The 20514-nt window shown below is 39.9% G+C and overlaps 1 protein-coding gene across 9 annotated transcripts in view; it reads right to left on the bottom strand.

Moving 5' to 3' along the window:
- Window positions 1-20514, bottom strand: part of SMG6 (SMG6, nonsense mediated mRNA decay factor) — a 213585-nt gene that overhangs the window by 158705 nt on the left and 34366 nt on the right. For all 9 annotated transcript variants that reach the window (XR_002831739.1, XM_023762803.1, XM_023762791.1 and 6 more), the window contains 2 exons: window positions 9083-9144; window positions 1688-1833 (listed from right to left, as the gene is read on the bottom strand). Coding sequence is in view for 8 of the 9 variants with exons in the window: in XM_023762803.1 (XP_023618571.1) it covers window positions 1688-1833; window positions 9083-9144 (208 nt within the window). In the remaining variant the exon portion in view is untranslated. The remainder of the gene's footprint in view (window positions 1-1687; window positions 1834-9082; window positions 9145-20514) is intronic.

Raw genomic sequence — 20514 nt, 5'->3', positions numbered from 1 at the left:
GAGTTCACTGAGCTTCCCACTTGGTAGCTAAACCAGCAGAGTCATGAAGAAGGAATCAATCTCCTGCCCCTTTGGACTTCACAGCCTTACCAAGACAGCACTTGACAAACTTTATTTCCTCCTTCCTGGAAGCCACCACTGTCCCCCAGGACAGCATGCTTTCCTCGGAGCTGTTCTCAGGAATAATTAGCCAAGTTCAAAATGGCACCTCAGCCTCTGCATCTTGCCTTCTGCTGGGAATTCTAAATGCTGTAAGCAGCCAACTTGAGCGGAGAAGATCAGATATGACTGAAAACCCAGACAGACTAGCAGAGGGCCTTACAGAGTCCCAGGAAGAACCAAGTTTCAAGGGAAATTGTGGCATACCCACTCATCAGCAAGCTAATGTAGAACCCTCAAAAATAAATGGGAAGGAAAATAAATCAATTTCAGAGTGAGAGAAAGCACCAAGAAAATGTGCAATAAGACCCTGGCTGGGTAGCTCAGTTGGTTATAGCATCATCCTAATATGCCAAGGTTGTGAGTTCGATTCCCAGTCAGGGCACATACAAGAAGCAACCAACAAATATATAAATAAGTGTAACAACAAATCAATGTTTTCTCTCCCTCTCCCCAATCAATAAACATTTTTTTAAAGAAAAGAAAAAGTGCAATAAGAGAACTAGTAATAACCTGTCCAGAAACACCAGGTCTGTTTTACAATGGAGTCTCCATGGGGCAATTCCTATTTCTTGGCATTTCAGATAATAACCTTTCAGCCAGGAAACCAAACTTCACTCTCTGTCAATGCTTTAAAACAATTTTTTTAGCATCATGGAACAAATCTCCCTTACAAACAAACACAAAATAATGTTATTCCTATATTACCTATTCCATCAAGTTAAACCACATATTCTTACCTAGATGGGAAGGGAAGGGGTAGGAGGAAGAGGAAAAGGGGAAGAGGAAGGGGAAACAGGAAAGGGAAAGGGAAAGGACGGGATCCTGGTAACATCCTTTGGTTGTGACCTGGTCATCAGAACATTTAAAAATCCTATCAATGAGCATCTGTCTGACCCCTCCCACCCCATCCCCTGCCTCAAAAAACCTCAGTGTTCCAAAAAGCATTTCAGAATACACACCAGTATGTTAGCCAAACTCTGGGCCTGGTGATTTTTGTGCTTCCAATTTGAGTCACCAAAGCTCATCAATTCTCTGTTCTTACTCCCTGGCAGGCTCCCACAAGGGATATCCCACAGGGAACTAGACTTTTCCATATTGAACAAACAGGGTACATGAGTCCAGAAACAGCTATTCCCAGTCCCTGCCAAGCGTATGGTCTCTGCGATGAAACATTTCAGCAATGCCTCTCCCCTGGGAGAGGCTCTGGATCTGCAGACTCCAAGAGGCCTTGCTGCTGCCTTTAGCATGGCCAGATGTGCAACAGCATCTCTGGGTTTGCAAATTAAGCTCTATACCCATGATTCCCTCCTTCCATCCCACCCAAGCACTAGAGAGTCATACAGATTTCAGAGAGCAAATTAAGGATGTGAGAGGCAATGGTGGGGAAGGGTGTGTGTGTGTGTGTGTGTGTGTGTGTGTGTGTGTGAGAGAGAGAGAGATGGGGGTAATTAGTGGTATGGTAGCATAGGAAAAAAAGCTATATTAATCTTTATCTGTCTAGATAAAGAAAGTGAACATGCCTTACCTTTCAACTGGGAGTTGTGTACAGCAAACATGTTGATGGTCATAAGCTGCAGCATGCGAGTACTTCCAACAGGAGAGGGACTATGCTGCAACAATACCTGGAACTCCTTGAGCACCTTCTCAGCCACTGCAGGGAATGTCTCCATCCTACAAATACACCAGCCCATCAGTGAGGGACATCCCCAAGAGCACTGGTATACACACACACACACACACACACACACACTCTCTCTCTCTCTCTCTCTCTCTCTCTCTCTCTCTTTCTCTGTCTCTCTCTCTCTGAAAGCAGACAACTAACGCATAGGGTGTCTCCTTGCTACTTTCACAAACCTTCCTACAATCCTAAGATTGTGGACAAATTTAAGAGAAAGAAGTGTTCGAGGTTTGGAAATAAATCAGCTCAATTTTGGATAAATTGCTATGAGTTATTATGCTTTGGTATGTTATTTCCTAACCCTTGGCAATAACTGGATTCAGGCTGAAATGAAATCAAAGTTTCTCTCTGAAACAATTGGTTTTTCTAAATAGCAAACAAATTTCCTTTAAGCTTTAAGACCTACATATTCCCCAAACTCTCTGGTTCACAAATCTAAAGATTCTTTACTCAAGGCTTTACTTCAGGAAACCAGAAAGTTTTCTGCTGCCGTCTTCTCAGGCACTGTCTCACCAACTGTTCCACCTGAGGGTCCCATACTTCCCCTGGAAGAATTCTCAGACTGAGGGCCCCAATGATCTGTTTCAGCCTTTCCTGTGTTGCTGTCCTCCTCACTCTCACAAGACTCTGCTCATCAAGGTCTGCATGTTTTCAGGCCAGTGGAAATATAATGCCCTGGCCAACTGCCACTCCTAATACAGGAAGAGCCTGTAATGTAGGGAGGTAGAAATCTAGCCAGTGACCTAGGGCTCCTAAAGAGAGGTCATTCAAACCGCTGACTGCCAAATGTGGCCACTGGATCCCAAACAGTGGTGCATGCCTGGAGCTCCTCTGGCAATAGGAACAAACCACAGCTGAAGTTGTCAGAAAGAAAAAGCAAATTCAAACTTGGTGCTAGAGAGAGAAGCCAGGCGCATTGAGCCTTAGGGCGATGCTGAACAATTCGTGGTCAACAAAGTATCTTTTATCCATCCTCAACGCCCCCCCGACCCCCCCAAAAAAATGTTTGTAGTGCACTGGGTGACGGGGTGAGGAAGAGCTTCAGGCTGGATTAATAAACAGCTTCTGAAAAGCCACAGGAAAGGAAATCCTTCTCAAAAAAGACAAAACAGTTTCAAGTCCTAGAGAAAGGTGCGTCTAGTGTAACCCAAACCATGATCCTTTCCCCACTGAGTAGAACCCTCCCCAGGTTAGCAAACTCCAGAGATTTCTGGCATTTTGGCAATCTTCATTCATTGCCCTTGGATGGCAACTCTTATTACTGACCTTCTGATACCCAGAAATCATGCCACAACTATGGGTCAATTACAGTTTATATTCCAGTTCCCTTCTCTGCTGAGCTGTCTTCATTTTCACTGGCATAAAACATACCATGCATTTGCTCCCACCTCCCCATATGCCATTTCAAGTGCCCCATCCCCCGCAAAAAAATATAAAACACACACGCACACACAAAACCCACCAAAAACCCCTTTTTTCCCCTCTAAAATGTTTCAGAACCATTAAAACTCTTGGTAGGTTTGGAATGGCAGAATGATATGTTTGGAGCTGGATTGGATCCATTTTCCCCATGGGCTATAACAAAGGTTTCATTTTAAATCCTGACACTGTGCAGCACTCTTTCTGGTCGGAGGTGGGGAGGGGGGCTAGCACTTCTCATTACGAGAATAGCAGAGTTCACTCTGCTTGAAAAGCAGCCACACTGGGCAAGTTTCAGAGCCATGTGTCTCCGTGTTGAAAGGCGGTAGAGAGCCAACACAGAACGACATGACAGAGTGTCATGTGGGACAGTCTTGCTTCGAAGCTGTGTCTGAGGAAACCTCTTCCCAGGGATGGGAATTGAAACAGATCCATTAACGCTCCCTAGGTCAGACTGGGGTCTGAAAGGAGCACCAGGCCAAATGTCCACATCTTCTTTTTTATTTGTTTGTTTTTTCAATCTTCCCTTCATCTTTCAACTCATTCGACATCAACAAAAGAAAAAAAATCAAATGCATAAGGATGTTAGAATAACTTCAGTTCTGAGATATGAGGGAAGATGGATCTACTCAGACAAAATCACTTTGTCAGGAAGTAACTGAGGGACACGCAGATAAAAGACTCTTCCTCAGAGCTCAATAATGGGGCTTCTGGTTCCCAATTTTGTAGCTAAAATGTTATCTGATTTTGGCTTCAAATTACCATAAGTAGTTTTATGTCTTCCTCTTTGCTCCACCCCCATATTAAAGTACAAAAATCATACTAAAACTGAGATAATGACAGAATACAACTTATGTTTAGAAACAACCCACAAAATAGAATTATGGTTTTGATGGATATATATGTAAATATGTAAATGCAGTAAAAAGGTCTGAAAGATTATATAACCTGATATCTAGTGTTATCTCTTTGGAGAGCACAGGGGCTTGGGGAGAGCTGAAAGAAATTTTGGTCTTAACTATAATGTTATGTTTTTAGAAGATTTTATATATTACTAAATAATTGTTAGCCAAGATGCAGCAATAGCAGTAGCAACAGAGGAGGAGGAGCAGGAGAAGAGAAAGCATAAAAAGATGGTAATTTGCTCTAGCTGGTTTGGCTCAGTGGATGAAGCATCGGCCTGCAAACTGAAGGGTCCCAGGTTTGATTCCGGTCAAGGGCACATGCCCAGGTTGTGGGCTTGATCCCCAGTGGGGGACTTGCAGGAGGCAGCCGATCCATGATTCTCTCTCATCCTGGATGTTTCTATCTCTCTCTCCCTCTTCCTTCCTCTCTGAAATCAATAAAAATATATATTTTTTAAAAAGATGGTAATTTATAACAGCAAAAATTGGAAGTAGCCTAAAATGCCCAGTTACAGCTACTGGTTAAGATGGCACATCTGTAAAATTTAATTTTATTTCTTAAAAGTTATATTAGATTTTTTAATCATGTTGGTAAAGTTTTACATATATTAAATGGAAAGTTTTAAAGTAGTTTAATCTGAACCCTTTTGACATATATTTGTAAAAATAAATGTGTGTGTGACGTATATAGAAAAAAGATAAAAATATACATCCAATGTCAACAGTGGATAATTATCTCTGGATAGTGAGAATATGGTTAATTTTTTCTTTCTTCTTTTTGTTGGGTTTTCTAAATATTTTATGTGATTTACAATAAGCACTATGTACAATAAAAAGATTTCTCCTACAATGCATACTACTGACTTTTATAGAAAACAATTATAATTTTACAAGTATATCAAAATACAAACATTATATTTTTAACAATTCAAAGTCCAAGATAAATACATCAGTTTTTGAATTCCAAGAGATCTTGAAGCAGTGCAAATAGCATGATGAGGCAAGCAAGTGAAAACTAAACTGGTAACTTTAACCAACACAATAACAGGAAGCAAAATTATTCTACTTATCACAAATCAAAAGTCTATAGCAGTGATGGCAAACCTTTTGAGCTCGGCGTGTCAGCATTTTGAAAAACCCTAATTTAACTCTGGTGCCGTGTTACATATAGAAATTTTTTGATATTTGCAACCATAGTAAAACAAAGACATGTTTTTGATATTTATTTTATATATTTAAATGCCATTTAACAAAGAAAAATCAACCAAAAAAATGAGTTCGCGTGTCACCTCTGACACGCGTGTCATAGGTTCGCCATCACTGGTCTATAGGCTGCTGGCTTCTTGACTTCCCTCAGTGGAGTCCAAAGGCAGATCTGATCTGCCTGCCTCTCACCAGGAAAGCAAGTGTCTGTTAGGAGGCATTCTACACCCCTGACTGATTCCTCTTCCTGTGCCTGAGAGGATTCTATCCCAATCCTTTAAAACTGCAGAAGATACAGTCATTTTCAGGCTATGCATTTCACTGACTTAAGGGACTGCTTTCTGGAGTGGTCTCTAGAGACACCTTATCTCATTTGAATGGCAGTTTTAAGAAACCAGTTTTTCAGACAACATGGAGTGACTCAGACAGTGACTAACGGGGCAGGACCCAACCTCTTAGATACTAAGGAACACAGCTGAGATAGACAACATTGTCTTCAGAAAAGAATCAGGCTTCCTAATTCTTCTCAACTTCTTAATTTTAAAAAATAGAACAAGACAAAAGCAACCCAGTAGCAAACAAATAAAACTAAGCTGAGTGACAAGGGAGACATGAGAGAAAAAAAAATCACAGTGCTACAGAACATAAGGACTGGAGTGGACCTTGGGTAGCTTCTACTTAAACAACTGATAAGGAAATCGAAGCCCACAGACGCTGTGACTTGTTCATTCTCAAGGTCTTGTAACTAGTCAGTGGTGAAAAATAAGTTCTTTGGCACTTGATTCCATCTAACACTCCACACCTCTTTTTCACTGGATGCTGAGAGTAAGGAGGCTTGGGTTGCACACAGTAGGCATTCAAGCATATGCTGATGCAATTTGCAATGCTGGGCACAGAGAAAATGAAGATTGGAGAGCAACACTGGGGCTTTTCTCAAAAGGCAGGCCAGACAGTGGATGTGTCTTCAGCTGCTCCCCATTACAAACTCCTCACTCTTAATTCGTTTTCAACGCCTCCGACATTTCACATCTTCTTGGTAATTAGGCAACAGTCCATGTTGTTGTGTGTGGCTTGGGCTCATTGCTTTTCTAGTCTTACAGACTTCTATACTTTTTTTTCCAATAGCAAAGTTTTTACTGTTTCTGCCTTCCAGAATAAACATGGGACTCAATTCTCTTTCACCTCCAGGGGAGCATAGGAAGAATAGTCATCAAGGGGCTGGAGCGCCTAGACTTTACATACGTTCTCCTCATGTGAACACTACTATAACTCATTTTTTATGAAGGTGCAACTAGACTGGCCTTATCTTTTGCCAAGAGAATATGTTATATGCAGGGATGGAAGAGATACTGAAAAATAAACTGGACCACAGCAAACCATCTCTGACAAATGAGATAATCTTTAAAGGATTTCAGAAAAGAAAATTCCTGAACATCTTCTCTGTGAAATTTTCTTACACCTAACCCAAATCTCTCCAGCTGCAACATAAGCCTACTTTCTCTTGTTGTCTTCCCACAGAAATCAAAACTACCTGGTTATAACTCTTATAGTTAAACACAGTTAGGGGAACAAACAGCTGTCTTTAAATAAACCTTTTTTTACCTTAACTTTTTCAAGATTAATTTTTCCTCTAGAAATCATTTTCTAGTTTTTTAATCATTACTGTGATTCTTTCTCAAGCCTGCTCCAAAAATATATAAAAATAAATGTGAGAATTTTAAAAGAGGGGAAAAAATATTAATGCCTAACTTGACAAAAATATATCCTAAATATTCCTACATTCCAGACCAAGATTTATAACTTCTTTAGTCCCAAAAGTCTCTAAAAAAACTAACAAATACCTAGAGCAGTGGTTCTCAATCAGGAGCAATTTTGCCCCCAGAGAACATTTGGCAATGTCTGGAGACATTTTTAATTATCACAACTGGGGCGGAGTGGGGGCACAATGCTACTGGCATGTAGTAGGTAGAAGAAGCCTGGGATGCTGTTAAACATCATACGATGCACAGGACAGCTCCCTACAACAAAGAATTATAATGCTCAAAATATCAATAGTATAGAGATTGAGAAACCCTGACTTAAAGCAACATGGTACATGAAAATTTAAAGAACAAACATGAGAAAAGGAGAGGAAAACTGAGTGAAAAGGTAGTAAGGGAAAGAAAGATTTAAAAAATGAGAACTAAAAAAGATGATAAAGTGATAAAGAACCAAAGTAGCTATTTTAAGTGCAACACAATAGTACTTCCTGCTATAAAATGATACTGATATCATCTTGCCCACTTGAAACTGCAGCTTTACATTCCTCACTAATAACTGACCTGGGTCTACTATAACCTACCTACTAGAATACGAACTAGATCCTTCTCTCCAATCTTTCACAGTCTATCCATTTCTGTAATGATTCACTCATTCATACAACAAATATTTGCTGAGCATCTAGTACATGATAAGCACTAAGATACAACACTGTTAGGCAAAAACTCCTGCCAAAGTAGAACTTATATGGGGGTAGGAGAGGTAGTGAGAGGGGAGCTAATGATGCACCTAGTTTACTTTTCCTAAGTGAATCTCCTCACACTTATTTCTATTAATAAGGATACATCTATTGGCAGTACTCGTTTCCCAAGTCATTTAAAGACTACCTTTGTGATAATCATCACTGTCACTCTTATCTATGTTTGATAATAAATGAATATGTAATAAGCATACTTTCTAGTTCAACATCCATAGAACAATGTTTCTTCAAAGCAGGACAAAGCCTTTCAGCCTCTCCCACTAAGAAAACCTTCTAGAGCATTAGAGATAAACTTACAAGGTTATGACAGAAAGTGAAAGGAAAACACTGACAACAACAGTGAGATCTATAATCCGAAACAAATCACCTCAAAGGGTAGCTTACAATAAAACCTCCAAGTCAGAAAACATTAAAATGCAGAAGAGCTCTCTAAGAGCACCGCCACCTAGTCCTCTCCGAGACGGAAGAGCACTCAGCGCACACGTGCTCTGGTGTGCAGGCGTTAGTCAGGCTTTAGGATCGCTGGTTTTATACAGTGGAAAACAACTCTGATCCACCAAAGGAACACTCAAAACTTGATCTCTGTCCAGGGATTTAATGGGTGAAGTAACAGGGTTTTGCACACACAGCACCTTCCCTGAGATTTATATGTAAATCCATGGGAGATGGTGAAACCTAGAAAAGTTTTAGCATTTACTGAGATCAGCAATATGGTACAGAAACCTGAGCATAGAAGGAAGGGGTATGGTTCAGGAGGAAGAGAAAATGTTGGGAGGGGGAAAAAAATGCTACTCTTCTCTTTAAGGGAAAATGAGTGGACAGTATTCTTCCCAAGGAGGACCCTTGGCAGTTGCACCCAGGAAATGAACATGACTTCTTTAAGGAGCTCCTAGGGGGCTGAGATGGAAGGCAGAGGAAAGAGAAATCCAGAGGGATTAAGAGTGGGGGGTTGAGAAAAGACTGTGTTTAAAGGGGGCTTTAGTAAAGGTAGAGAAAGAGGGATGACATAGGGATGGAGAATTATATTTCCCAAACTTCATGAGCAAAGTAGGAGTGAGTGAAGGGAAGAGAAGGTGGAGGCCTCTAAGAATTCACACCCTGTGCCCTCAGTTACAAACACAGTCTAGTTGCTAACAATATTAAATTCCAAAATGACTTGTAATGTAGGAAAATAAAATAAACATCCTGCACACTTACCCAATCCGGGTAAACAGCTTCCCATGGGCATGGAGAAAACTGAGGATGAACCTTTTGTTCAGCTGCATGGGAAAAAGAGAGGAGAAAACAATTAAACTTTCCCCAGTTTCCTGTTACTGAACAGAGTCCCTAGTGACACAATAACCTGGCCAGGGTCTAAGGGGTGGGCACTAGGGATGTGAACCAAATAGACATGCCCAAACTCTCACACAGACCCAGGGCACATGCCCAACAGCTGCTGCTCAACTGAGCCAAAATGACAGCAGCCTCAGTGAGTGGATAGCACCCTCTGCTGGCAGCAGTGCCTGTGTGCAGGGAATGAAGAGTTGAATCCCAACTAAGCTGAGTGGAAAGATGCCTGCAGCTCTCTGAAATCTGTGAGCCACTCTTACACCATAATGATGGAAATGAAACACTGACATGGACAGGGATAATAGTGATTTTGGATAAGTCCCTAATCATATTCATGAGTTATTTTTCTTTCTAACCAAGAAAGCAGGACTCTTCTTTGGTAAACAAGGATAAAGTAACCCACCACTAACTAGCTCATCAAATTATACATCTCCATCTTTTAAGACTAAAGTTCAATTTCAAGGTCTGGAGCTGAAAATTCAAGTGTGTACAGGAGGCCAGGTTTGAAATAGGCTGGTGGGGACAGTAGTAATCCATGGCTGGTCTACTCTTTATGGACCCAGGATTATCATTTCTTTCCTTTTTTTTTTTTTTTTTTTTTTTTTGTCTTTTAAAGAAGAGCTGAAAGCTGGGTTTTTATGTGAAATCCTCTAGCTTTTAAATGTTGGCTTCCAATTAAAAAAAAAAAAAGGAAAAAAAGTAAACATTAGGCAAGCCCAAAACACGAACATGCCAGCCACATCTGGCCCATGAAGTAAAAATTTACAATCTCAGTTCCATGTTCTAGAAAACCTACTGCTATTAAAACTGAGGGGAGAGATTCCTCTGAGCAAAACAAGGGTGGAAATTTAACTCCAAAGAAAGCGGAGATAATAAAAGATCAAATCTTGTTGTCATCTTCCCTGGTCTCCTAGAAGCAATATGCTCAGAGGAGTCAAGAATCTTGATCTCAGGGGGTGATTAGGGCAAGGAACAGTCCAGCACCTCTGGATACTTTGCCCAAGAAAAAAAAAAACCTCTTTTGATTTACTCCCTTGCAAAACAGAACGCCAATCAAGTTATGGCCATTCTATCTATTTCATACAGAAGCTAGGTGTGGGAAAAGGAGTGCATTCTCACCCCACCAATGACTTCAACAGCAAATTCTGCATACAAACTTCAATCTTTATCTTTGTTTAAACGAATTACATTTAGTCAGCAATACTATATCAAACATTGATTTCTAGTTAAAAAGCTCTAGATGCCCTAGCTGGTTTGGCTCAGTGGATAGAGCATCGGCCTGAGGACTGAAGGGTCCCAGGTTCAATTCCAGTCAAAGGCCATACCTTGGCTGCAGACTTGATTCCTAGCCCTGGTTGGGCCGTGTGCAGGAGGCAACCAATCGATGTGTCTTTGTCACATCGACATGCAAGTCTCTAGATCTACTAGTAGAGAAAGGTGGTGAAAAACATGGACGTTCCTGTCAAATCTCTGCCATTTATCTGCTAGGGGATCTCAGACAACTGGCTGAACCCCCGTAAATTTTTCTTTCTATACATGGTGATAACAGTACCCATATATTAATGGGTTGGTAGCTTGAGATAAGGCAAGTAAAAGCATGCTTGACTTGTTGTAAACACTCAATTGTTAGCTGAACATTCTATCCCAATGAGTGATAAAACAAGTAGTAAAATGTTAACAACTAGAGAATCTGGGTAAAGGCTATATGGAAGTTCTTTGTATCATTCTTACAACTTTTCTACAGGTATGAAATTATTTCAAGATAAGGTAAAATATCTATTCTCTCTCTATTCCTATTTTATCCCTTTCCCCACAGCTGTCAATCATAAACTGGTTAACTCATCCATTACCAGGAGAAATCCTTTACAACCGGTTATATTTATACATACAGGATACTTTGATAGAAACAAAACAATATTAACCCATCTCATTCAAGGCAATTACCATCCCCTAAGCTACAAGGCAGCTCAGAAATTTAAACAACTTAAACCAGTAAATGGAAGAATTAGAACTTGAACCTAAGTCCTCTAATTCCAAAAAGTTCTCCTTCCCTTATACTGCATCTATCTCAGGAAGAGAACTGGTGAGCTTTACTCATGAAAGGCTGATGAAAAAATAAGAGCAATTAAAAAGCAGCTCAGGCCCTAACTGCTTTGGCTCAGTGGAGAGAGCGTCAGCTTGTGGACTGAAGGGTCCCAGGTTCAATTTCGGTCAAGGGCATGTACCTTGGTTGAGGGCACATCCCCAGTAGGAGGTGTGCAGGAAGCAGCTGATCAATGTTTCTAACTCTCTATCCTTCTCCCTTCCTCTCTGTAAAAAATATATTTAAAAAAAAAAAAAAGGGCAGCCCAGTTTTACTTTTAAGTTTTCCTTACTTATTAGATAGGAAACTCATACTATGTGATCTACAATGCCTCCTGGAGTAAAATGAGAGCACTCATTGTCTGTTTCTGAATATCGTGGTTCTATCTATACTTCCCCAAGATCCTTCCCTTAGGGCAGCGGTTCTCAACCTGTGGGTCGCAACCCCTTTGGGGGTCGAACGACCCTTTCACAGGGGTCGCCTAAGACCATCGGAAAACACATATATAATTACATATTGTTTTTGTGATTAATCACTATGGCTTTAATTATGTTCAATTTGTAACAATGAAAATACATCCTGCATATCAGATATTTACATTACGATTCATAACAGTAGCAAAATTAGTTATGAAGTAGCAACAAAAATAATTTTATGGTTGGGGGTCACCACAACATGAGGAACTGTATTAAAGGGTCGCGGCATTAGGAAGGTTGAGAACCACTGCCTTAGGGTAATAGATGAAGCCCACTTAATTACTTGAATTTGCACTGGCCATTATTGTATTTTACTATATGTAGTAGAAAGTGAATTTCAATGCATTTTGTTTCTACCAGTGAGCATAAAGGGAATCTTCAGGAACTTTTCAAACTAGAGGCAAAAATACATTCTCTCTGACCTTAGTTAATGAGAACCACTGCTTTAGTTTTAGTCTGAAAGTATCTGTCACCCTAAACATATAGTTGACTTTTGAACAACATCCTTATGTTTTTCTTAGTAACTTCTTTCCTGGATTACTTTATTGTAAGAATATAACATTATTACATATAACATACAAAATAGGGTATTAATCAACTGTTTATGTTATCGGTAAGGCCTCAGGTAGTTAGTAATTAAATGAGTCAAGCAGGCTATTAGTAGTTAAATGAGTCAAAAGTTACACATGGATTTTGGACAGTGTAGGTCATCAGGGCCCTTGACCCCACACTGCTCAAGGGTCAACTGTTTTGTTTTAAATCACCAACAACACTTCAAGTAGGAAAGAAGTTAAAAATTTAGATGCATTCTAGAAAGAGGAAATAAGGCATGTTATATTGAGAAAGTAGATTTGTTAGACATTGACAATATGGGCCTAATCAACACTGTATATAACAATATAAAGTCTTCTGTTTTGAAAAACCTAACTGATACCAAGTCCACAATAAGGAAAGTCTTGTCTTATTTGAGCTTTCTTCCCTCTCCAACACATCATAGACTGGCTTTCATTTTTGTAACTTTTTGTGGATTGTTTTTGTTGTTGTTTGTTTGTTTTTAGAGAGGAATGGGGGGCGGGGGGGACATCATCAATGTGAGAGAGAAACATCAACTGGCTGCCTCTTGTGCATACCCTGGACCCGCAACCTATGTATGTGCATTTGGGACCCTGTTTTGCCACTTTTTGGTGTACGGGATGATGCTCAAACCAACTGAGCCACACCAGCCAGGGCATAACTTTTTGTTTTTTAGTAATACACTCAGATGGTCTCATTCAGGTAGAGAAAAAAATATTACTCCTCAAACGATGAGACTATTTGCCTCCAGATCTTTCTTGTACATTTACATACTATTCACCAGAAACTAAAAATGCTTCTTAGGTACAGCCCCGAGGAACAGTGTTATAATTATTAAAGGGCTCCTAACTCTTTATTTTAAGTTCAAAACCAAGTCACTATGTATGGACTCCTGAGCCTTTTGTACCACCTAAAGCAATGATCCAAAGAGACACTAATGGCAGTAGCTGGATGGTTAAGTCTCTAGACACTCACAATTATGTCTGTCCTGCCCTTAACTATGGGATTATGAGTAAAATGGTTTAGGTTGTTCCTCAACTGTAAAATTTAATTTCCACCATTGGCATTACCTAACTCCAAGCTGAAAGGACAAAAATAGATAATATAAATTTAAAGCATTTTGAAGAGTAAATGTTTTATGCAAGCCCTGGTAATTATCACTCTAGTGCTTTATGAACTGTGGAGCAAGGAAGGTGAAAGAAGCTGCTCAGAGGTAAAAATATGACACAGAGAAGATTCTGAAATACACCCAATTTCCATTCCTAAATAGTTGCTTTTGCTTCTAAATAATAGTGTGTAAACTAAATTTCTAAAAACTGAATCACTTTAAGGATAGTAAGAGTATTCAGTATTAAAAGGAATTCTAATGTGCATTTTTAAAGTGTTTTGGGGAGTATTAATTATCATTCTCTAATTAATCTGTCCAGAATATTTCTTTTATATAGCAAGTATTTAAAAACACACACACATACATACACATGTTTAAAAAAAACTTTGTTTTTAAAAGGAGGTTCTGTCCTCTTAGATGAGACCAAATTTCAATGGTACCTATTAGTAAATGTCTGGGACTTTCAGAATAGGCAATCAAAGCCCATTTATCATCTCCCTAAAGCACTGAGATCACAGGATAGAGGAGAGTGAGCACAGAGGTTATGCTGTTCACCTTCATCCCCATGCTCCTATGCCAGGCAGAGTCAAGAGCAAACCAGAAGACAGGGTCTCAAATGCCAAGGAACTTATAGTCCAAGAACAAAAGATAAACAAATAACATACCAACTTGCCAACTCCCCATTTATGTTCCAAAACCTAAGACAAGGCCTGAGGGCTATGAAGGTGCCAGGAGCACTGCATTTCCCTGTCTCTATCCCTCAGCCAAAAAAAGTCTTTGTGAGAGATGAGATCTAAGATGATAATAAAAGCCCAGCCTGTGTGGCTCAGCGGTTGAGTGTCGACCCAGAAACCAAGAGGTCACCAGCTCAATTCCCAGTCAGGGCACATGCCTGGGTTTCGGGCTCAATGCCCAATAGGGGGCATGCAGGAGGCAGCCAATGGATTATTCTTTCTCATCAATGATGTTTCTATCTCTCCCTTCCTCTCTCTGAAATGAATAAAAACATATTTTTTTAAAGTGGGGGGGGGGGGCATGGAGGGGTTTGGGGAGGGAACAACCTGGCACACAAAATGTGGGAACCCTATCAATTAATCAGTAATGCAATAATCATTTAGTAGAGATAAAAATTATTCCTTAGGACTTTCAGTATTCCTCTTTCTAGGACATAAAGAGTCACACAGAGGCTGAAGTAAAGCAGGAATGGTAATTATTCCTCACCTTTAGTTTCTCCACCCCTGAATTGTTCTGGGCAGGATGACAGCTCAATTAGCTCTAATTAAGCACAAGTTTCATGTAGAGATGTCCTACTTAGACAGCTGGATCTGAGCCATGTGAATTCAAGTGTAAAATGTGCCTCTTAAAACCACCTCTTCCAACTAATGCACCCCTTGAAACCACGGCTCTCACCCTCACACTGCAGCTTAGTGCTGCCTCAACAAAGTCTTACATTAAAGCAATTTACTGGCTATTATTTCATTATCTCTCCTACTTAATGCCAGCAGACTGGAGGGAAATTGGGCTAAATGTCAAATCAGCAGTCAGTTCCAGAAAATCCAGCCAGCAAGCAGAAGGACAGCCGAGCTTAGAGTACCCGACAGGCTCTCAGGAGGGAAATTGGCACTAGGTAAAGAAAGAATGGAACCACAATTTTGTGACTGCTCTATATTTATTGTTCATTTGTTTGTTTGGAGGGAGAGAGTATGGTAGAAGAGTATGATCAAAGACTTACTGATCTTAGAGTGGAAGATCTAGGTTCAAATTTTGGTTATGTCATTTATTTGCTATATAACTATTGGCAAGTCACTTCATCTTTTTTTTAAAAATTATTGAATTTACTGGAGTGACACTGGTTAATAAAATTATATAGGTTTCAGGTGTACAATTCTACAACACATCATCTGTATATTGTATTGTGTGTCCCCCACCCCAAGTTCACCTCATCTTTCTAAAGCTGTCTCAACTATAAAATGAGGTTGAGTGAGATCAGTTCAGTGATTCCATAACTCTGATTGTGTGTGCATCACAAGAGCTTTTGTAAAAAATAGATTCCCCGTCCTACAGAATCAAATCTTCGGGGGGCGCGGGGGGGACTGCAAATCAGCATTTTTAAAAGGTCTCCAGGTAATTCTGAAAAACAGCCAGAATTGGGGACCACTGGACTAGATCATGGGTCAACAAACTATGGCTCAAGGGCAAATCTAGCCTGCTACTGTTTTTTTGTTTGTTTGTTTGTGTTGTGTGTGTTTTGGTATGGCCCATGAGCTAAGAATGGATTTTATATTTTTTAACAGTTAAAATAAAAAATCAAAATATTTCATGACCCATGACGTTTAAATTTCAGTGTTCATGAACATGGTTCTGCTGAAATGTTTGTTTACATACTGTTTGTAGCTGTTTTCCCCCTGCAAAGGCAGAACTGAATAGCTGCAGCAGAGAATATATGGTCCAAAAGCCTAAAAATATTTACTATCTGGCCCTTCACAATCAAGTTGGATCCCTGTGCTAGATCACCTATAACACTGGCATCTCAAAAATGTTTTTACCTGTGCAACACTTGAGAACTACCTATCACACACATGTACTGGAATCAGCAATGATTCTCAAGGGCATGAAGAGTGAGGGGTAGTATGATTTAATAGAAACCCCATTTCCTGGATATTCTGATACCTACCTACCTACCTCCTACCACCTCAGGAGAATCATCAATCTACAGTGTTCCTTACAATTCTAAAGGCCCACAAACGTATAATTCTACCTAAATCTAACCTTTCTTGCCAGCTTCTGAGTAAGCACCATCCTATTCTATGATAGCAAAAAAACAAAACCCCACCAAATGCCAAAAGACTGCTGCTCTCAAAGATTCTGAACTCAAATATGCTAAACCCTACAAAGAAATATAAATGAGATGCTCCTGGTTTTCACCTTGGAAGCCACTATGAGGCTAAGTGACCAGGTGGAAACAGAACATAATCAGTCCAATAAAGGTTTCACTTAGGCCTGAGAGCCTCTGAACATTTCCCAAAACATCCCTAATCAAAGGAAAGTGCCAGATTAAGGTTTATGAATCCCTGTGCTGCGGTCTGACAATCTATAGCAACCAGTACAAAAGTGCCACCAGTTTAGCATCTCGAAGTATACAGAAGAAGAGAGAAAGTTCAGCCAAAGGACAACACTGTTGCTCTGACTGGGTTACTTTCTGAATGACTCTTCTTTCTGACTCATCTTTCTCAGGGCCTGGGAACTCTCATGCCCATCCACCAAAAAGTAGGGGAGCTGGTATATCCTGTGTCTGAACTGCACAAAGTAAGAGAAGAGGAAATGGCTGAACCTTCTAATCGGTAATCATGTGGGCAACCAGAAAGTAGTTCTCTAAAGACACAAACACAAATTCAAACCCATCTTATAAATGAATGGGTCGACAGAGGGTGAGAAGAACCCCATTCAACACAAACTTACCATCTTCTGTGTACATGACACTGTGCACGAACTACAGACAAGGCAGAGATAATCCCTGCTCCACGGATGACACAATTAGTATCAAGACTGAGGAAGTACAGGATGCTGTGTATTTCCACAACAGGAGCACCAGAGATCTCCAAAGGAAGAGATCCTTGAGTTGAAGCCTGAAGGTTGAGTAAATTAATCAGTTGGTTTTGGAGAGAAGCAAAGGGAATGGCATATGTGATGGTCCCAAGAGTGGTACATTACAGACTGGCATGGCCAGGAGGGAGAGTCTGCAAAAGGGAGGATGGAGAAATAAACTGGACCAAGTTGTCAAAGTCCTTGTTAAAGAGTTTGACCTTAAAGCCACTGAAGGGTTTTGAGCAGGGAAATTACATAAGAAAACCTCCATTTAAAAAAGGACATTCTAGCCCTAGCTGGTTTGTCTCAATGGATAGAGGGCTGGCCTGCAGACTAAAGGGTCCTGGGTTTGATACCAGTCAAGGGCACATGCCTGGGTTGCAGGCTCGATCCCCAGTAGGAGGCATGCAGGAAGCAGCCAATCAATGATTCTCTCTCATCACTGATGATTCTCTCTCTCCCACTTCCTCTCTGAAATCAATAAAATATATATATATTTTTTAAAAGTTTCTTTTCCCTAACAGTAAAATAGTTAAAAAAAAAAAAAAAAGCCCCTAACATTTTTCTCAATAAACCCACAATCTGCCTGATTAATAATAAGGAAACAGTTCTTCAAGAGTCAAAGAATGTGTGTGCCTTCAATCACACACTATCATCAAGGGACTGTGCACTGTCCAAAAAAAAAAAAAATGTCTGAAAACTTACCCTCCTTCCTACCCACCTACTACAATACAGGAAAACCCCTGACTCTCAGGAAAGGGAGGGGCAAGAACTAATCTAAGAACCCAAAGGAGAACAAAGCTTCAGTTTAAGAAAGATGTGGTCACAAAGGTTTCACAAACCACTCTGCTGTGGGCACCAAAAAGCAAATAACCAGTACAGGGAGCTCTGGCAAACTCGTGTAAGATTCAGATTTAAGCAAGGCACCAAATAAGGGAAGGATTCTGGCGCATCAACTCCTAGAAAAGTGTTTCAAGTTAAAAATGGTTATTCAGGTTTGGATGTGAACTTCTGTGTCTGTTCTTTATCAACAGAGGCACCTCTACTTCACTGGCAGCTAGCAGCAGAAAGCAAAGAAAACTGTTAGAATACACATAGAGAGCACGACCTGGTACAGCCTGGCATTTACCTGGACACCCAAGACAAGGCTATAAACGGCAATGCAGAACTTGTGGGATTCCACATCCCAACTGGAACCAAGCATCTCCAGGTACAGGCAGGCCATGATGTCATTTTCCCCCCAACAGCCAGACAGTTCAACATTAAGGCTGAAAACCATAGCACTTTTGGTGAGAGTCAGTTTCACTGTGACTGGAGCTTCCATCTAGTTTTTTATCAGTCATATATTTTCTATGCTGGTTCCCAGACCCAAAATACCTAGTTCAAAAGACACAGTAAACAACTTCAAGTCTCTTTGATTCAATTCTCTTTTTCATTCTCCTTATCCTCTCTCAACAATGAAAATTAATCTTAGGCATACCAGAAAGCAGGAAAACGGTGCTCCATCCCTGCCACTATTACTATTAAATGTATAAAAAAATTTGAGTAAAAAAAAAATAAAAAAAAAATTTGAGTTTAGAGTTAAAAGGAAGAACAGAAGTGACACAAAATAAAAAACCAATCACTCTGCTGGTTACCCACATGTTTGTTTGTGACAATTTATCAACCTGTATGGCTGATATTATACACTTTCCTATGTGTATAGTATACTGTAATTAAGGTAGGGTGTTTTTTGTTAATTACCACAGCCTTTCTTACTGTTTCACAAAAAGTCTTTATTCTATAACCAATACTCTTTGTCCCATATGCCCTAAACTCTACCAAGATTCTAACTCTCATGTGGTAGAAATGAAGGTGACTGTGCTAAAAGTTTGGGGCTCCACCTAGGTGCTGAAAACAATGCTAGTGTTAGGTACCAGATCTGTTGATAGTATAGACCAGTGGTCGGCAAACTCATTAGTCAACAGAGCCAAATTTCAACAGTACGATTGAAATTTCTTTTGAGAGCCAAATTTTTTAAACTTAAACTATATAGGTAGGTACATTGTTATTAACTTAATTAGGGTACTCCTAAGGCTTAGGAAGGGCCACACTCAAGGAGTCCAAAGAGCCGCATGTGGCTCGTGAGCCGCAGTTTGCCAACCACGGGTATAGACTATATTCCTATTTTACAGATGTAGAAAGAAGGAAAGAGATTTAGAAAAGTATGCATGGGGAGAGGGGAAAAAAGGAATATAGTAATCCACAATATTATTGTCCTTTGTGACTCCTAGTCTGCCATAGTCACAAGGGACAACATCTCAGGGCATCTATTAGTGCCTTATTCAACCTTTTCATATATGTCACTTCAAAGTATTTAAAAAGCCATATTGTTTTACAGATCTGTCCAGAAGTCGAAAAGAAAATCTGCCAAAGAAAGTCCTCAGAGAGAATGTCAACTGACTTACACATAGTTTGCTTTACAAATTAGGACTAGCATCTCAAAGATTTGTAGCACAAGTCAGCTCAAAATCTCATTAGACAGAATAAGGTTTTACATCTTTACCAAGAAAATAACAACCCTGAAAAATGCAAATCCATAGAGGGTACGATCCCAACTCATCTTTCCCATATGCTTCAGTAACTGTAATCCTACTGTGCATGTGAAACGCAAGAATAGGACTTATTGCCAATGGTTACAACACAAAGCATAACTTATTCCTAAGCCAAGCTGGGCTTGGCTCAGAAAGCTTCCCAGAATGATGGAAGGCATGACTTTAGGATGACTCAACCTTTGCTAATGCATAAAATAAAGCAGAGAAGGACTATTTGAAGGATACACTTCTAGGCTTGGGCCAAATCAAAAGCCCAGAAGTATCAACTTTGTGATAAATCTTCAGTTCCAGCTGAATAATTAGACAGCATCAATATGGACATCTGTACTATGGCCTAAGATAGTCTAATGATAGACTCTTGGCTAGGAATCTCAGAAGCAATCACTTGCAGTTTCTAACCACACCATTGTTTTTATCCATGTTATTCCTTCTGCCAGAAAGTGTGCTACCCACATCGAAGTAAAGAATTTTTTCATCCTTCAAAACTAAGGATAGGTCACCTATCTAGGCAGCCTTCCCTATTCATCTGTATTACCTCTGTACAATGTATATTATTTCTATTATTACACTTGTAACACTTTATTGCAAGAATTTATTTACATATCCATTTTTCCTACTAGACTGTGAGTTGTCAGTATCTTTGAGGGAAGGACCAATACCATTTTATGTGCAGTGACTAGAATGATTAACATATGAAGGTACTCACTAAATATTTATGGAAATGACCCAAATGGGGACAGGGAAAAGCTTGATCCCCCTCAGAGATGACTAGCTGCCCTGAGAAAGAGTTTTTACAACTGAACAAGAGGGGGGAAAATGACCATATAAAACTATGAAACCACTTAGTTAAAGCAACAAAGTTATATACAAGATAAAATAAA

Source organism: Myotis lucifugus, unplaced genomic scaffold (assembly GCF_000147115.1).
Source record: "Myotis lucifugus unplaced genomic scaffold, Myoluc2.0 scaffold_262, whole genome shotgun sequence".
NCBI classification, from domain to species: Eukaryota; Metazoa; Chordata; class Mammalia; order Chiroptera; family Vespertilionidae; genus Myotis; species Myotis lucifugus.
This window is presented reverse-complemented; position numbering and strand designations above follow the sequence as displayed.